General features: G+C 31.1%; 1 protein-coding gene across 2 annotated transcripts in view; it reads right to left on the bottom strand.

The window, feature by feature from the left end:
- LOC139481936 (uncharacterized) overlaps positions 1–20,476 on the bottom strand; it is a 60,263-nt gene that overhangs the window by 28,661 nt on the left and 11,126 nt on the right. For both annotated transcript variants that reach the window (XM_071265513.1, XM_071265514.1), the window contains exons 3-9: positions 19,127–19,222; positions 10,192–10,305; positions 7,628–7,861; positions 5,032–5,124; positions 4,326–4,421; positions 2,731–2,829; positions 725–790 (exon numbers count right to left, since the gene is read on the bottom strand). In XM_071265513.1, coding sequence (XP_071121614.1) covers positions 725–790; positions 2,731–2,829; positions 4,326–4,421; positions 5,032–5,124; positions 7,628–7,861; positions 10,192–10,305; positions 19,127–19,222 — 798 coding nt within the window. The remainder of the gene's footprint in view (positions 1–724; positions 791–2,730; positions 2,830–4,325; positions 4,422–5,031; positions 5,125–7,627; positions 7,862–10,191; positions 10,306–19,126; positions 19,223–20,476) is intronic.

Genomic DNA, 20,476 nt, shown 5'->3' with positions numbered 1-20,476 from the left:
TCTTCCTGATATCTAATTCTTAAAATACTGTAAAATGTACAGACAATGTCTAGCTCAAATGCCGACTGTGCAAGGGCGTTAAAAACTTCCATTTGTTGTAGCTCAAAAGCAAGATTTCAGGAGCGTGGTGCTTTATATTTACATGATTTAAGGAAAAGTAAAGCAGCAAGTTTAACTGACTGAATATATAAAAAATTGAATTGTCTTATTTTTTTGAGAACTTGGGCTGATGATAGATTATTGATAGTGCGGTAAATATATTCACAACTATTTTTGTAGATTATTTGTGTGTTTTAGTTGGTCTCATTGACGCATACCCCAAGTCTCTTTTCATACCAGTATTTCCTTTAGTAAGAAGTTTGGTTTACTCTCATATGTCCGCTAAATTTCATACTACCAAAATTTTACTTTGAACTATTGATTGCAGCTTAACTGTAGACTACTGTAAACCAACTTATTTTCGCGGATACTTCATTTTGTAATTTTCGAATGCACTTGATGTAATTAGATAAGGAAAGTATCTAGTTTTAAATTTTCGCGACGATTAATATTCGCGTTATATTTCAACTTGCGAAAGTCGCGAAATTAGTTGGTTTACAGTATGTCTAAGTCTGTCCAATTTCTAATATGCAATATAACTGTAAGAATAATAATTCTCAATTCAAACACAATTTTTCACTCAGTATAATTTTTTAATTTATATCTTATACTACAGGAATCTTACCTTGAATTTGTTGAGCAATTTTGTAATGGTTTCATTATCTGACATTTCTATAGGAGTTTGTCCCATCTACAGTTAAAAATAGAAAATTATTACATGCCTTGTTAGCTGGAGCAATATTTCAAGGGTGCCTACCAAGTACTGTAAATTCAGAAATTAATGCGATATTTTTATTATTGCAAAACTGTGACAGGGTTATAATCGCTATAGTTTAAACTCGCATTTTCAACTTTTTAATAAGAATTAAACAGAAAATTTTTCAATATTGCAAAAATTAAAATCGCATTATAGTCTTAAATTACATAATCGCTATTTTGTGCATTTTTCCTTTGATCTTTTTTGTGATAATTTTCATATCATGCTACTCACTTGAGATGAAAAATTATTGCTAGAAACTAAGGAGCCACCTGGCGTTGTTAATGAAATTGACATGAAATTGACATGTCGTCATAGGTAAAATAGCGATAAACAGAATATCATGGGTCATCTCAACTCGATTGCTTTTCTCGCTCAAGAGAAAATCAATCTCGTTAAGATAACCAACGATAATCTATAAATATCACAATAATAAATACACACAATCATAAATGCATGCAATAATTTCTGATTATACAGTATACAGAATTGGATTTTGTTTATCAAATTTTTATACTTCTGAGGTGGATTCAGTATCATTCACAGTGTTCAAATCTTTTACAATTTTTAAAGGTGGTACGTACCTTTTACGAAAGGGAGAAAACCCTGAAAAAATCAGCCCAACGTTTTAATCACTTTCTATTATTTAGGAAATATTAAGCCATACCTGTCAACTGACCCGGATTCTGCGGGTGTGACCCGAGACTTTCACAATTCTGAGGGATCACCCAGATCACCCGCCGGGTCATTAAAATAACCCGGAAATTCCGAAAATGACCCAATTTCACCCGTATTTCTTAGCCTTGAGATTGATTTTCATGACATAAGTAATATTCCTTTGAAATACCGGCAAATTCGTAATTCTTCCATGAACATGCAGTTCATCTAGCTATGTAAACTGTCAAATTAAGTGACCCATTAAGTGCATGGCTTCACTTGACAGGTTTGGTGTCAAACACACTGTTGATTAACACCAATTACCTTAGCTTTAGGTCGTAAATAAATTGCCCTGTTGTTTTACAAAGATATTTCAACTAAGAGTTACTTCCCCTTATTTGTCACCATTCAAAATTATTCCTTATTTTTACGTTTTATGGGTGAAAAAGATTAAATCATAATAATATAAAATTCAAATACATATTGAAAAATAACTTTTCATTATTTTTATACCTTTATACAATTTTTAAAAAAAAAGTTGAAAATTATTTTTTACATTTAACTGTATTACTATATTTTATCATAGTCTAATTTCCTTGTCAATTGAAAGATGAATGTTCATTCATGTAATACCTCTACATGGTATGTTTAAAGGCTAGTAGACTCATTTTATAAATACATTTGAAAAATAAATTTTAGATGATGACAAAAGTAAAGGACATAAGACTGTGATACACAAGTTAATAAAAATCTTTAAAAGTGTAATGAAATAATAATAAAATAACATTTAAAATGACTTAACCAAGTGAACATGCATTGATGTTTTGGTATCTTTGATATACATTATAAGAAAATGTACCATAAATACTGAAATTCAGCTCGAGAAAGTTCATACGCGTTATGACCTGAGATTTGATTCTTCAATGCAGGTCATGACCTGCATTTTCATCGTCACAGGTTGACAGGTATGTTAAGCTTCTCAATAATCAGAATTTTTATAGTGTTTGTCAAACTGCTATACACCAGCTAAATTTTTTCAAGTGGTTCTATTTTTATGAAATTTTTATACTTTTTGTCAGGGTCAAAGAAGATGAAAACCATGAAATCAATTATCTACATAAAACAATATCTTTTACATCCACATAAAACTTGATACCAACAAAAATAATTAAACTCATAGAATTTATTTGGTTTTAAGCATAAGTCTATATTTAAACCTTATTTCTGATGGTTGGGTCAGCACAACATTGTAACAGGGCCTCTGCAGCATCTACTGAAGCTGCTCTTACAGCCATGTGTAGGGCAGTATCCCCATCCTGAAAAAAAGAAAATCATACAGATATCATTATAATAATAGACCAATCTTGAGTTGGTTTTTTTACGAATGAGTTAAACCTGTTGACCCCAAGTCAATCAGCTGAAATGACATAATTAAACAATCTATGACATAATAACATAAGCATTGTGACATAACTAGAGGCTCTTAAGAGTCTGCGTTGCTTACCTTGGTCTATGTTGACATATTTGTAGATCTTACTTTGCTGAACATTATTGCTGTTTACAGTTTTGCTGAACATTATTGCTGTTTACAGTTTATTTCTATCTATAATAATATTCAAGATAATAACCAAAAACAGCAAAATTTCCTTAAAATTACCAATTCAGGCATAGCAACCAAACAACCAATTGTCCGATTCATCTAAAAATTTCAGGGCAGATAGATCTTGACTTCATAAACATTTACTTCATCAGATTTGCTCTAAATGCTTTGGTTTCAGAGTTATAAGCCAAAATTTACATTTTACCCCAATGTTCTATTTTTGGCCATGGCGGCCATCTTGGTTGGTTTGCCAGGTCACCGGACACATTTTTTAAACTAGATACCCCCATGATGATTGTGGCCAAGTTTGGCCCAGTAGTTTCAGAGGAGATTTTTGTAAAAGTTAACAACGACGGACGACGACAGACAACGACGTACGACAGATGCCAAGTGATGAGAAAAGCTCACTTGGACCTTTGAGCCACGTGAACCAAAAAATGTATGGGAAAACTCACAAATTTTAAAATCTATGATGACAACTAAACATTTTCCCTCTTTAGCAGGCTTCATTGTAAATTCTGTTCACTTTTTTCTAACTTTCTTAAATTAATGTACAAAATTTTCTACGAGAGAAAATTGAATTTGACATATTTTCTCTGGCAAATGGTATGTTATGATGGTATGATACTAAACCCCTAACGTGAAGGATTGTACCTGATATTCATATGATGAAATCATAATCTTTCAATCAGTTTAATTGAAGTTTGGAGCTGGCATGTCAGTTAACTGCAAGTAGTCTGTTGTTATTCATGTATTATTGTCATTTTGTTTATTTTCTTTGGTTACATCTTCTGACATCAGACTCAGACTTCTCTTGAACTGAATTTTAAATATGCGTATTGTTATGCGTTTACTTTTCTACTTTGGCTAGAGGTATGTGGGAGGGTTGAGATCTCATAAACATGTTTAACCCTGCCGCATTTTTGCACCTGTCCCAAGTCAGCCTTTGTTAGTCTTGTATTATTTTAATTTTAGTTTCTTGTGTACAATTTGGAAATTAGTATGGCGTTCATTATCACTGAACTAGTATATATTTGTTTAGGGGGCAGCTGAGGGATGCCTCTTGGTGCAGGAATTTCTTGCTACATTGAAGATCTGTTAATGACCTTCTGCTGTTGTTTTTTCTATGGTCGGGTTGTTGTCTCTTTGACACATTCCCTTTTTCCATTCTCAATTTTATCATCCTTAAACTTGACCATTATGATGACTTACAGAATTTTGTATATTGACAGGAACTCCGGCAGCAGCAAACACATAGAAATAAACTTTAGGTTTGGTTATGTAGCAATGAAACAGGGTACTTCCATCCTGAAATAAAAGAAAAACAAACACGATGAAATAACATGAAATTATTTTGCCAAGTTCAAATGTATATATTATATACAGATTTATAACAGGTTATACATGTATTAGAAAATCTCCTATTATGTTTAAGTGGTCAGTCATCCAGAATCCATGTTTCATTAATTTTGTCATAATTGAAATGATTTTTTGGTTAAACTGTTACTCAAATCACATGTAACACGATGCATGAATATTGTATATTTAGATTCATCTTCTGTGCATGGTGACTGTGAAAAAAAAGTCCTCTTTTGATAATTATTGAAAAAAAATTTCATGTCACGTCCTTTATATCAAAATTCATTTTCACAATTTTCTATATTACTATATGATCTGAAACCAATTCATAGCTATATAGGTGTTGCAGTGCAACACAGATTTGTATCTACTCAAAAAAGCTAGGAAACCTGAGTATACAGTCTCATACATTACCTTGGTAACACAAATCAACTGTATCTGTAAATACTTGGAAATTTATTTTCTTCAAAAAATTACAGCAAAACAACTCTGCAAAGTACCCCCAATAATACATAGTAAAAAAAATGCACATAATATTATAATGTAAAATACAATATACCTTTGAAACATAATTTTTCCCATAATTCTCTAAAACTTTTTTGGCTTCTTCTACTGCAGTCTCTTTTTGAAGTGTAAAAATTGGCATTCCTGGCTGAAAAATAATTAACATATTAATGAACAATATTCAAGATTTTATAAAACACCTTTAAATAATCTAGAATTCTGAATAGCTTTCTAAGTTTAATGCCTTGTTTCAAAAATGTCATAAGTTTCATATTTATTGGAAAATTGCGGTAATACCTGTACAGAAAAATTATAATTTACGTGAATATTTGACTCCGCTGCAAACCAAGAGTAAAAGGTTTCCATCAGAAATTCTATTTTATATTCCATTTACACTATGCACATGATTTTATAGCAAATTTTCAAAATCGTGTTCACAAATAAAAATTATCTCTCAATAGATAAAATTCAGCATCAATTTTGTACTAAGGAATAAAGTAAATGTGCAATATGCTTCCTAGAAGATAATAATAAAAAAAATCACAAACAAAAATAAATCTCCTGATATTGAATACAGCATCAATTATATATTTCAGAATAAAGTAAATGTGCATATGGTTCCTAGACGATAATTAAAACATAGTGATTCTATCAAGTTTATCTGATTGGAATAAAAGAATCCGTAATTGTATGATTAATACTACGGCAGATTATTCTAATCTTAAAGAAGCTTATTACATTTTCATTCCACTAAATCAATAATTTATCTATAATAGCATCAAGTTACGATTCAGAATAGAATTTATGGTATATAAGATGTTACATTGATTTGTATTTTAATTTTTATAATCATCTTAGAAAGTCTTAGTTCTCTCATTTAAATTGTTTTCAATTGTCATTTCGCCGCCTTTTATAGCTGACTATGTGGATTTGCTCATTGTTGAAGGCCTTACGGTGACCTAGAGTTAATTTCTGTGTCATTTTGGTCTCTTGTGGACAGTTGTCTCATTGACAATCATACCACATCTTCTTTTTTATATTCTATAACCATATATTGTTTGCTTTTTTAAATTTGATCATTTCAAAGTAAAATACTGGATGTAACTGTCATAAAATGAACTATCAATCAAAGAATAGTTGAACAAAATAATTAAACAAACATTTGCTTTTCAAATGTCATTAGGGCAAACAGAGCCAAATTAATAACAATCAGAGTCAAGTCCCACAAGTTGAAATTCATGTGCAGAAACTAAATATAACATGTAATGATAAGGTGATTTTATTGATAGAAATCATTAAGTCAACAAAAACTACAGCAATTCATATTCACTATTGCTACAACATTAATTGTAAAGCTAGTGTTGCACTTCTGTAATACAATGTATCTACAATATAATTTCCCACAGGAACTCCCTTTATGGCTACAAAGTTGAAGTTTTGTAAAAATTATATCCTAAAATGGAAAGTTGAAATGCACTTCTAGTTTATTCAAAGGTTACTAAACAAAGTTGTGAGTTCAAATCCTGCACGTTTCTGAGACATTGGACTTCAACCTTAATTAACTATGTAAAATTGTCATTTTTCTTGCATAAGGTCAGTGGTTTTCTTCTGGAACTCCAGTTTCTTCAGCCAATACAGGGGCCTTGGTGGTCAAGTGGTCTAAATAGTTACTACTGTAATCAATAAGGCCTACTCTGACTTGTCCAACTCGGGTTAGTTAGACTAAGAGTCTGTAGAGTTTGACCTTTTGAACACGTACCAGAGTTAATGCGAACATTAACCCTGGGTTGAGGCTGGTTTAGTCTAGTTTCAAGATGGCATCAAATAGTTGATACAAATAAAAGTGATATAAATAAACAGATGAAGAAGAAGGCTGGCTTGATGAAGGAAATTTAATTTTTGCCTGTATTTTTGAATCAACAAATATTGTTAATGCGTGTATAAACTGTCAGTGATGTTTTTAAATGAAACAGAAATTAATTATTTTTTTCTGAATGATATTTATTTCTCAACCCTTTTAAGCTCACTAACAAACTATATTTTTCGAAAGCATACAGGATCAGGACTTTTCTTTCTGAAACATAATAAAAAAAAACTGCTCAGTAAAAAAAAAAAAACTTTTCTTATGTCAGTCAACCCGATAGAAGAGTTTTGTCTTCAATTTGGAACGGTTGCACACAAAGGCATAATCACTTATATTTTAACTCTAGTCAACCCCAGTTGGAAGAATCAAAGTAGGCCTAGCAAGTTTACACTCTGAGTTTGTGAACCCTGCTTGTATGGTTGCACCTGACTCCAATCTTAATTGATTAGGTTTGACAGTTATCCTCTCCAAGGTCATTGTATTTCCCTGGGCACTCTGGCTTCCTCCACCAATAAAAACTGGCTGCTAAGAAAAAGCCCAAAAAGTGGTGCTTGAAAGTGGGGCTAAATACACAAAAAAGTGGTCGTACACAACAATTCGATCATTCAACAATTAAGTGGGCTATTTGGTGTCTAAATAGTGAAACTTCATCTCTTGACTTTTTTTGTCTTTTATCGTATTTCTATATTCTTAATAATGTGTCATCTCTCATACATTAGCTAAAAGTGTGATTATGTAAATTTTTGAATTTCATATCATACATATACCGGAGAACAACATGGCCTACCTTTTCTTGTTTGACTGGTTCCATCTTGTCACTGTCTGATTTTACTGTTTCTTCTATATAAGGGGAGGTAACTCCTTCACCTGGTTTACGTTTTCCTTCTCTGATGGCTTGGATAATGTTTTTCAGTTTGTGCATGTAAGCATTGATTGCATTATCTGCAGCATCATACATAGCTGGACATCGGTCATTTCCATGGTCAAAGTAACACCACTGGTCACATTGGACTAATTCTTGCTAAATAAATAAATTACATTTTCAAAGGTTTTTATAAACCATTCATTTAAAGTCTTCCTCTTAGTGTCAAACTGTTTCATACCATAAATACTTTAATCCTAAATTTTTAAAATTAATTGAAAAAATGAAATGCAACATATTTTATTTCTTGTTTTTACATATATCAGGCCATTAGTTTCCCCGTTTGAATTGTTTTAAATATGGAATTTTAGGTCCTATGTTATATAGCTAGGCTGTATAAGTTTTGCTAAATGTTGAAGGCCATATGGTGCAATTATACCACATCTGCCTATTCTTATTTAGATAATGTGCAACCATACATAACTAAACAAGAGGCTCTCAAGAGCCTGAATCACTCACCTTAATTCTTTTGGTTAAATCTCTCATCAATGATTATTTTGGCTTTTCAATTTATTTAAATGTTTTTTGGATCGTCCTATTTTCTTCAAAAGCCAAAAAAAATAATCATTTTCTCCTATGTTCTATTTTAGCCATAGGAGCTATGTTTCTTGACATACAAGATAATAAAATATAAAATTTATACTAGATACTCTGAAACTCATTTAGCCTAAGTTTGGCTGAAATTGATACAGCAGTTTCAAAGGAGAAGATTTTTTAAAGTAAGTCAACATGATGAACAAATTGTGAAAAAAGTCTTTAAAGGGCAATAACTCCTTAAGGGGTCAATTGACAATTTTGGTCAAATTGACTTAATTGAAGATCTTACTTTGCTGAACATTATTGCTGTTTACAGTTTATTTCTATCTATAATTATATTCAAGATAATAACCAAAAGCAGCAAAATTTCTTTAAAATTACCAATTTAGGGGCAGTAACCCAACAACAGGTTGTCTGATTCATCTGAAAATTTCAGGGCAGATAGATCTTGACCTGATAAACAATATTATCCCATGTCAGATTTGCTCTAAATGCTTTGGTTTTTGAGTTATAAGCCAAAAACTGCATTTGACCCCTATGTTCTATTTTTAGCAATGGCGACCATGTTTGTTGATAGATCACAACTTCGGATACAATTTACCAACTAGATACCCTAAGGAACATTCAGTTAAAGTTTGGAAGTATTTGGCCCAGTAGTTTCAGAGGAGAAGATTTTTGTAAAAGATTACTAAGATTTACAAAAAATGGTTAAAAATTGACTATAAAGGGCAATAACTCCTAAAGGGGTCAACTGACCATTTCCGTCCTGTTGACTTATTTGTAAATCTTACTTTGCTGAACATTATTCCTGTTAACAGTTTATCTTTATCTATAATAATATTCAAGATAATAACCAAAAACAGCAAAATTTCCTTAAAATTACCAATTCAGGGGCAGCAACCCAACAACAGGTTGTCTGATTCATCTGAAAATTTCAGGGCAGATAGATCTTGACCTGATAAACCATATTATCCCTTGTCAGATTTGCTCTAAATGCTTTGGTTTTTAAGTTATAAGCCAAAAACTGCATTTGACCCCTATGTTCTATTTTTAGCAATGGCGACCATGTTTGTTGACAGATCATAACTTCGGATACAATTTATAAATAAGATACCCTAAGGAACATTCAGTTAAAGTTTGGAAGTATTTGGCCCCGTAGTTTCAGAGTAGAAGATTTTTGTAAAAGATGACTAAGATTTACGAAAAATGGTTAAAAATTGACTATAAAGGGCAATAACTCCTAAAGGGGTCAACTGACAATTTCCGTCATGTTGACTTATTTGTAAATCTTACTTTGCTGAACATTATTCCTGTTTACAGTTTATCTCTATCTATAATAATATTCAAGATAATAACCAAAAACAGCAAAATTTCCTTAAAATTACCAATTCAGGGGCAGCAACCCAACAACAGGTTGTCTGATTCATCTGAAAATTTCAGGGCAGATAGATCTTGACCTGATAAACAATATTATCCCATGTCAGATTTGCTCTAAATGCTTTGGTTTTTGAGTTATAAGCCAAAAACTGCATTTGACCCCTATGTTCTATTTTTAGCAATGGCGACCATGTTTGTTGATAGATCACAACTTCGGATACAATTTACCAACTAGATACCCTAAGGAACATTCAGTTAAAGTTTGGAAGTATTTGGCCCAGTAGTTTCAGAGGAGAAGATTCTTGAAATAGTTTACGACGACAGACAACGGACGACGACGGACGCCAAGTGATGGCATAAGCTCACTTGTCCCTTCGGGACAGGTGAGCTAAAAATTAATTTACTTGACTTGAACCTTTACCAAGGACTAATTAAATCAGAAGCAGGAGATTGGTATTCTATTAAATTTTCATTTATATTCCACCAAATTTCTATTGAATTTCCATAACTATTACCTGATAGAGTCTGTCTGTTGGAAAAGATTTCTCCACTAAATAAATTGCAATTTTTTCTGCTCCACATTCAATGGCAAAGTTTACTGGATCGATGTTGTTGTAGGTATTGAAAAACTGAAATGGAATATAATATTACATATAGTAAATGAACTCACAAATAGAATGTTGAAATTTAATGTGTTTTTTTTTTACAATTCTGTCAAAAATAAAATCTGGTTTCTCTATAGTCTAAATTAATTTTAAATTGATTTTCATTTGAGTGTTTCAATGGTGTTAAACACTCCTTTTAGAACTCTTGGTAATATAGTGGGACTATTTTTTATGGGTGGAGGAAACTGGAAATCCAGGAGAGAACCACAACCTTTTTCAGGGATATTGGCAATCAATCCTAGCTATATAGTTGATCACCATAGGTCATGTAGGTGCTGACCTCACCATGGCTATGAGCATGTTCAAAGAGGAACATTAAGGTGGTACCTAACACTTTAACTAAAATTAATTTGGCTCGTTTAATTTTGACAAAGTATTTACTTTGACCCTTTGACAAAAATATAAAAAATTTATTAATTCAGGGGGAACTATCTAAACTGAATACTTTCACCAAATGACTTTTCAAATGTAGAATTTTACAGTTTGATTTAAAAATACATCAATTTCAAATCCAAACAAATTGATTTTCTATTTTACATCTATCGTCAGCTAAAGAAAATAAACTAGATTAATGTTGATATGTGTTTGTTGAAACTTGAAACAAATTGTCCCTTTAATAAATTGGATTGTAATGACATTTTTATGTTATTTCTGTTGATAATTTAAATCCAAAGAAATATAGCAAGAGAATGTCAAAATGACAACAAAGCAGGTTTTTATTACATTTATTAGTGTCATTTTAAAGCACTGACAGGCTATAAGTCCTGAATAGCAAAAGTGAAAATCATCAATTTTTTTATGACCTCCATTTTGTAATCAGTTTTAACATACTGTAAATTCAAACAAGAATGTGTCCATAGAACACGGATGCCCCACTCACACTATCATTTTCTATGTTTAGTGGACCGTGAAATTTAGGTCAAAACTTTAATTTGGAATTAAAATTAGAAAGATCATATCATAGGGAACATGTGTACTAAGTTTCAAGTTGATGTAACTTTAACTTCATCAAAAACTACCTTGACCAAAAACTTTAACCTGAACTTCGCACTAACTTTTTTTTATGTTCGGTGGAGCATGAAATTGGGGTCAAAACTATAATTTGGCATTAAAATTAGAAAGATCATATCATGGGGAACATGTGTACAAGTTTCAAGTTGATTGGACTTAAATTTCTTCAAAAACTACCTTGACCAAAAGCGAACGGACGCAGGGACGGACGGATGCACAGACCAGAAAACATAATGCCCCTCTACAATCGTAGGTGGGGCATAAAATTATTGTGAGGCTTTTATTATTACGGAAAAAGTGACAGAGTTGCAAACGCAATAATTTAAACTCGCATTTTGAAATATTTTAAATGAATTAAACAGGAATTTTTCTCAAAATCGTAAAAATTAAAATCTCATTTAAGTCTAAAATGACAAAATCTCAACAATAAATGCATGCAATTTGGTCATTCATAACAATTATATTAAAGTTTGATAAACTGTGGTAGATCAATTCTCATAATCACTGTAGGCAAATGACTTAAAATGATTTTTCCCACCATTGTCAAGGGCCATAACTCCTGAGCAGTTTAAATCATCCAAAAGAAATTGACTTCAACTTTCTCATCAGAACAAACAATATAAAGTTTGAAAATAATTGGTTAAATGGTTCATAAGATAATTAGATGAACAAGTATAGCTGTCCAACTGATAAACCAACATCAGTCCAATACCCCACTTATTTAATTGTAGTTCAAAGTCATCATGGTCATGAAAGTATTGGAGGAATACAAAAAGCACAAAAAGATTACAAATCATTACTGTTCAGCTGGAGACTTGGAATCTATAATTTTTCTGTTTATTGCAAAATTTTACAAAAAAGTATATGTTCATAGAGGGTGGTTGAAAGGGTTATTTTCGTACAATGTGTTTTGCCATTTTTATTTCATGTGCAGCCGTAAAAAGGGTTTGTTATTCACTGTGTTTCGTAAAATCAGTGACAAGTAATTGATCAACGTGTATGAAATTTTTTATTTGTTTTTTCATTGTGCAATGGCAATTTTATTCCACGTTCTTTCGTGCAGATACCCCCCCCCTTTTCACCCCTCTTTATAATTAACTTACTGAAACATTAAAAGTATTTGTGTGCAACTTCCCCCCACATACCATAGATTTCAGATGTGAAAGTCACTACTATAAACAAACAGAATGATTTAGACTTTAAATCATAACATTCTTCAAATTTTCCTCTAATGCAAAATTAAAATGGCAGAAGACATACAAATATATAAAATTATTAAAACCAACTAACCTTCTGTGCAAGTTGATGAATAATTTACAATGAACAAAAATCTCTAGCCAGTCAATTTAAGAATTAACATTTAAAATCCAAATAAAATGAAATCTATTTCACTTGATATTAACTGTATCAAAATTCAACAGATCAATTATCTCACAAAACTGAAACAAACCTTTCACACGAATGGCTGATCGAATAATTTAAAAATCAAAGTAGAGAATTAAAAAGGCATCTATTTAAATGCTTTTATTGCGCATTTGTTATCATGTTAAAATTCATATTTATATTGATATTTTATATAAATCATTTCAATTGTGACCTATTATTGAATTTAATAGAAGTAGATTTAAAACAATATTGTAGATTTATATTAAAACTATTGACATCATGTGATACACAAAACAAACTCAAATTTCCATTGAATTTTGAATGGATTTTGATTGAATTAGTCCTTTGATTATTATAGTATGTTAGAATAATTGGTTCTTTTAAGCAGAGATGGGTCCGATTACTTTCAATGTAATTGATTTAATTACAATTACTTTGTCATTTGCACGATTAAATTAAATTAATGATTACATCATTTCTGAAAGTATCTGATTAAATTAATGATTACATTGGCAAAGTAATCATGATTACATCTGATTACAATGAATTTAAAAACAAAACATTTTGAATGATGTGAGTGAATAAACGTTCAATATAGCTATAGCATTTCTGAGAAAGTATTTTATTTGATACATTATAAAGTGTAGCTTCAAATTAAACTCCATCTATTTAAATAAACACCAAATTTCACTACATATATATACATTTAGGAGATAACTATATTGTATTTTAAGCTCCGACGGCATCAATTGGGGATTTGATGGTCGCAAATTAAGTTTACTGGCGACGCGTTAGCGGAGACAGTAAACGGGTATTTGCGACCATCAAATCCCAAATTGATGCCGTCGGAGCTTAAAATACAATATTGTTATCTCCATTCTAATGAAACTGACAGAAAACAACGTTAAAACATGTATTTACAATATGTCATTTGTCGTCTGAGCTTGCGCGTACGTCCCATAGCATCAATTGTCAATTGATGACATGTAAGACAGTGACGTTATCCAATCAAAATGAACGTTAAAACGTTGTTGCATTAGAATACACTTTATCACCAATGATCTCTGAATTATTTTGAATTAAATTTAATGAAGATTTATAAAGAGTTTTTTGTTTGTCTTCTGACCTCTTTCATAATTTATATGTATTACAAGGTGCAGTTTATGGAAGTTTAAATATGGATGAAATTAAGTTACCAGTTAAAACTATGTTAAATTTTAATAGAAATGTTTAATCAAATTGTAAACAATATATAAGTACTAAAAATCATTGCATTTTACATGTCCAGTCCAAATACATTTAACAAAATTTTAAACAACATATTTGTCCAACTTTTAATTTAGTTTGTGCTAATTAGATAAATTTTCATTCTGATTTATCTTTTATCATATATTTCCCTACAGCTATACTCAATTGGTAATTGCAATAAAAACAAAGCTTAATTAGTCTCCTACCTGTCAATTCAAAGTTGACAAAAATCACAAAAATTAACAAAAGATTATAATTCAGGGTTAAAGAAAAGTATTACTTGAATATATAACAGTTAATATCAAAAATTAATATGAAGATTATTATAAAACGATGAATATATGTTCCAGACCATATGAGTATTTGGACCGTACGCGTACGGTCCGGACCGTATACGTATACTCATACGGTCCGACCATACGCGTACGGTCGGACCGTATAAGTATACGCGTATGGTCCAGTACGATCTGACAATACACGTTATTTGATCATATGGGTTAAATTGAAACAATCTTTATTTTTAGTTTTACAAATTGTTATTGATAATTTGTTACAATTAGATAGATACAATGAACAAACGAACAATTGAAATTAGGTATTTGTTTAATTGTATATATGAATCCTATTTTTGGTACTCTCGCCCAAGGTGACACAATTCAAGTAACGTAATATTTTTAGCAATTTCATGTATGCAGTTCATGCATGTTCTTTTGCATTTTTTTTTTTTTTTTTTGGTAAAGTTGCTAAATATTTTAAAACAATTGATCGACATGCTTAATACAAGAGATTAGCATATTTAATTAGCGTGAATTAAAAACAAGTTAGAATATAAAGTTTTAGTTTCAATTACAATTGAACTTTTTTATATTAATTTGATAGTTAAGTTATGTTGATCTGCTATATGCATTTGTATCTAATAAACTTGACCAACTTTTTAATAATAGTCAGACCGTACGCGTACGGTCCGACCGTATGAGTATTTTGAAAAAGTACGCATACGGTCCAGACCGTACGCGTACGGTCCAAATACTCATACGGTCTGGAACATATACATGTATGTACAATATCTTTTACTAAGATAAAAGGTATATAATTGTATTATATGTCTCTGCTTAGGCTAATGATGACTTTTCAATACTGTAACAGTTTATTTCTTACTAAAGTAGACATGATTAAAGTAACCAAACCATTTTAGCATGTTGAACATTTATCCAATATGAATAACAAAGAAGTTCCTTTAATGACCAAAAACAGAATTTTAGATTTTTTTCATTGTAATCAGAATGTAATCAAAAAGTAATCAGGATTACAGGGTATTTTGAAAAGTAATTGATTAAATTAAATTACATGTAATCAGATTTTTGGCTGATTAATGATTACACTGATTACTTGAAAAATTGTAATCAATTACAGCTGATTAACGATTACAATTACAATTACCCCAAGTCTGCTTTTAAGAGACCATACTGAATACCTCATATATCATTACAGAGTGTGAGAAAATTGAACTTTTATGAGGGTAAAATTGGTAAATTTCTAACTGATCTAATAAGACAAAATAGTTTTACCTATTATTAATAATAAAGTGTTAAGGATGCAAGGGTACATATGTAGGTCAAGGGTAAAACACTAGCTACCAAAACTTGAATCTTAGAGGTGGAACTAATTAATTCATAGTACTGTGATTTAACCCGTACAACTATGCAACTTAGTTAATTGTTTAGGATTGTCAAAGAAGCCAGCTTTTAACATGTTTAAAGTTGTAAAAAAATATTCTGTATTCTTAAAAAATATACAATGTATAGGATGTACTATCAAAAATAGTTAGATAAGAGAAAAAACAAGGTGGAATAAAATAAGTGTGTAAATTCAGAAAAGTTAAGAAACAAAATGGTAAAGATGGGTCTCACCAACTGTTAAGACATAAGTTTAGTAAATTTCTTTGCACTTAAACAATTTACTCAGAGCACACATTAATGACCCTCTGATCCTTGAATATAATATATATCCTAAAGCTTGAGTGGATAATAGAAATAGTTTTTGCTGTCTTCTTACAACTAGTGTGAAGTCTGTTTGGCTGTTTGGAATGTAAACATAACCATATACCCCCTATAGTGAACATGTCATGCTCTGCATGTTTAGAACCTTTGCACCATCTCAAAGAGGAGTCTCTAGGTGGCCTGTTGCAAGGCTAAATTTCTATCCCTACCCATTTCACCTATATTATACATTGGACATCCAAATTTCCCTAACCTTCATCCCAGACTGCCACTATGACAGGATCTACCTATTGTATTTATTGTTATTTTGTTCTTGTCCTGAACATGCTTACATTTTTGCCACTGGATGTTAAGCAAACATTTATCAATCAATCAATACAATATGACCTTAAACTTATTTCTTTCAAGTATAATAATGTCTTTGATCTTTTTCATGGTAACATAATTAAATGTTAAATCTAGCAAACTTTTTAAATAAGGTTTGAATAAAGAAGAATTTAGAAATAGAAAACTTACCTAATAAAGAAACCACAAAAATCAATTAGCCGATGATTAAAATTTTCAGTTCAATTTGAATTCCACAAATTGTACGACAATATCCCAATATTTAATTTACCAAATATTGACATATTCTATAGAATTCAATTATGTTGTATATAACATATGTAAGATATATAAAACAATATTTGTAGCACTCAATTGAAATTATCAATGATATTTGTTAAACAAAGCAAACTTACTTTCGTCTGAATTTGATTAAGATTTTATTTAACTAGCTTTGAATTTAGTTGATAAGTACGGTCATAAAGATTAACACCAGATTAATTCAAATTCAAATGAAGAAATATTTAAGATTATAGGGTATTGCTCATAATGATATATTGAATTACTTCTACAGTGCATGCTCTTAAAGTGACCTAAATTCAAGGCCATATGACATGTATGAGGGAAAAGGGGGCAGTTGAAAAATATTCTAATCCAATTGAAACAATGAAGTTGTTTTTTCTTAATTAAGGAATGACTGTAATATTTTTTCTGTCTATGAAAAAATAACATAAAAATTTGCTGCACACTGAATAACGCATGTAGCGGGTTTTTTAACAGTGTGCACAACATTTTTTATGTTGTTTCGAATAGACAGAAAAATTTTTAGTCATTTCTTATAATTTAATTCTAAATTCCATTTTAAACCGTAGAAAACCATGAAAAAACGTTGATGACATCACAGTCACATGACTAAATTATGTTGTTGGGCTGAGAACAAAATAACGTCAGCTCAGGTGACGCGTTACATCCAACATTAAATTAATGGGAAATAGACAAAGGATTTCAATAGAAACAGAATGTGTCCAAGGACACAAATGCCTAGCTCAAGCTTTGAAGTTTTTAAAGTTAACAAGAGGCTCTCAAGAGCCTCACAGAATCGCTCACCTTAATTTTTTGGCATTTATCTTTCGTTTAAGAGTTTAAGTGTCCAATTTCATTGTAGTTTGATTTTTTGGTTTGAAATGCAGTTTTTGGAATTGGTTCAGTAGTTTTAGAAGAAAAGATTTTTTAAAGTTAAAAAACATGATAAACAAATTGTGTAAAATTGTCCTAAAAGGGCAATAACTCTTTAAGGGGTCAACTGACAATTTTGGTCATATAAAACTTATTTGTAGATCTTACTTTGCTGAACATATTTGCTGTTTACAACTTATATTCATCATTAATGCTATATTCAAGATATTAACCAAATAAGTCAAGTTAGAGTGTGGAATTAGGAAAACGGAAAGGAGGGAAGGATGGACAGTTAAAGATTAAATGCCTCTGTTGCCGTATAAAAATCACTATTTCAGCTGTAGCTAATGTTGCAAATTAAAACATCCAACTCTATAAACTTTAAGGAATATAATGGTCCGAGACCACAATTATTTCGTAGTGCATTTCTTTTAGAACATAAATGAAAATTAAAAAAATCCCACCTGCGCTTTCTCAAAGAAACTTTTACAGTGTGTTGTACTACTTTTGGGACAAATTATATCAAAATTATAGAAAACTTCATCGCCTCAAACTCAAAATATGGACAATTTTATCTTTAGGGCGTCTTGAAATCTTTTGACAGCTTCCGAAGTGCTATTTTTCAACCTTTTTTACCTGGACCAAATCACTACTTTTCTTTAAAATTCTGGACCCAAACTTTTTTACAGTGTAATTTCACCCCCCTACTTGCAATTTGAGGCGTAAAACATGGAGAAATAAATTTGGAAGGGGTATAAAAATTAATGGCAAGTAACCCACTGTCAACACTAGGGACTATATTTGTGAACAACGAAAATCAAGGGACGACAATGGTGGTCTCGGACCTAATGTGCTCTACAGAAACCTATAGCATAATTTGAATATGAACAGATAAATAAATGAAAGTTTCAATGAAAAAGCTTTGCTCTTGCTATATATACAATTCCTTGGCATTGAAAACTTGTTAGTTAATGAACTTAAAGTATAAATATTGATTAATTGATTTCTCATTAATAATCCAATCAACATAAAAGAATCTTACATGTTTTTTGATTACTTTGTTGCATGATAGAAAACAATAAACTGGGGTTAATAAGAAAGTCATTTGTACTATTCTTAGACGACTTATTGATTAATATTTTGATTTTAAGACTATATCGGAATAAATAAAGATTGGGAGAATACATTGATCTGACAATATAATTACATTTAGGCCTCTTTCTGGTGTTGAATTCTGAATATTTCAAAATGTGTTTAAATTGTTTTACACCAGTAATTTTTGGGCCCTGTATAGCTTGCTCTGCGTTGAAGACCTTACTGTGACCTGTAAGTGTTTACTATAATAAATTGCGACAAGCATTTTTTTTTTAAGACTTAAATCAACCATGTCAAAAAGGAATAATATGATAATGTGTGAAGGAAAACAACCAAAAAAACAACCACCAACAATAAAAAAATAAAGTGTGCACAGGTTTAGTTTTAGAAAATTTAGAATGAGCATGATGAATGCTGGCTGCCATGATTAAGTTAAAATTGGTTGATTATTGTTTGCTTTACGTCCAGTGACAGGTACAAATAAGTCTGAACTGATTATGATGGCCAATATAATGATTGTTGTCTGTTCTGGTTTTTCTAATTACCTTTTCATCAATAGATCTTATAACAGCTAAGTCTTTGATGGTTCCTAGGATATTGCGTACTTTGACCTCATCTTTTCTGTGTATACCACTCTTAAGCTGAAAATAAACAAAGAAATACATTATATCACATGAGATGGAAGAGAAATGTTCTTCGGTATACGTATGATAATATTCAAACTGTATTTAACAAGAATATGTCCCCAGTACAAAAATGTCCCACTCGCACTATCATTTTCTATGTTCAGTGGAACGTGAAATTGGGGTAAACCCTCTAATTTGGCATTAAAATTAAAAAGATCATATCATAGGGAACATGTATACTAAGTTTGAAGTCGATTGGACTTCAACTTCATCAAAAACTACTTGACCAAAAACTTTAACCTGAAGCGGGACAGACGGACGAACCAACGGACGGATGGAGGAACGGATGGACGGACGGACGGATGGACAAACAGACGCACAGACCAGAAAACATAATGCCCCTCTACTATCGTAGGTGGGGCATAAAAAACACATTATAAACTTCAAATATCTATAGATTAGACCAGTACCGTTGGTTTTCCTATTTGAATTATTTTACACTAGTCATTTGGGCCTTTTATAGCTTGCTGTTCCGTTTGAGCCTATAGTCTCCATGTTGAGGACCTCCTTTTACCTGTAATTGTTTACTTTTTATACATTGTGACTTTGATGGAGAGTTGTTTCATTGACACTTATACTACATCTCCTTATTTATATATACCCCAGACAAAGTGCATGACTTGCTTAGGAACACACAAAAACAAGAATATGTCCAAAGTACATGGATGCCCCATCCGCACTATCATTTTCTATGTTCAGTAGACTGTGAAAATGTTTACTAAGTTTCACGTTGATTGGATTTCAACCTCATCAAAATCTACCTCAACCAAAAACTTAAACCTGAAGTTGGAAGAAAGAACGGACTGACAAACGAATGGACGAATGCACAGACCAGAAAACATAATGCCAATAAATGGGGCATAAAAATACCCAATAAAATACAAAATAGATTCTAGGTGTACTAATTTAATTTTAAGTGGCATTATTTGGTGGTGATGATATTGAGAAATTATATCTTTATTTGAAAGAAATTTCAGGAGAAGAATACAAATGGGGACATTTAGCTGAATTGTAATCTTTTATATTTTGTATCTAAGATGACAAAAATCGGGAAAAAAAATATGATATAATGATATGCTTGTTTAATTTCTAACAAATTTACACCATCGTCCAAGGTTAAGGGGAGTGTTGGTACATGGAGCACGCTAACATGTTTAACCCCGCCACATTCTAAAAATTTCTATATGTGTCTGTCACAAATCAGAAGCC

The sequence above is a fragment of the Mytilus edulis genome, chromosome 7 (genome assembly GCF_963676685.1).
Source record: "Mytilus edulis chromosome 7, xbMytEdul2.2, whole genome shotgun sequence".
Taxonomy (NCBI): domain Eukaryota; kingdom Metazoa; phylum Mollusca; class Bivalvia; order Mytilida; family Mytilidae; genus Mytilus; species Mytilus edulis.
This window is presented reverse-complemented; position numbering and strand designations above follow the sequence as displayed.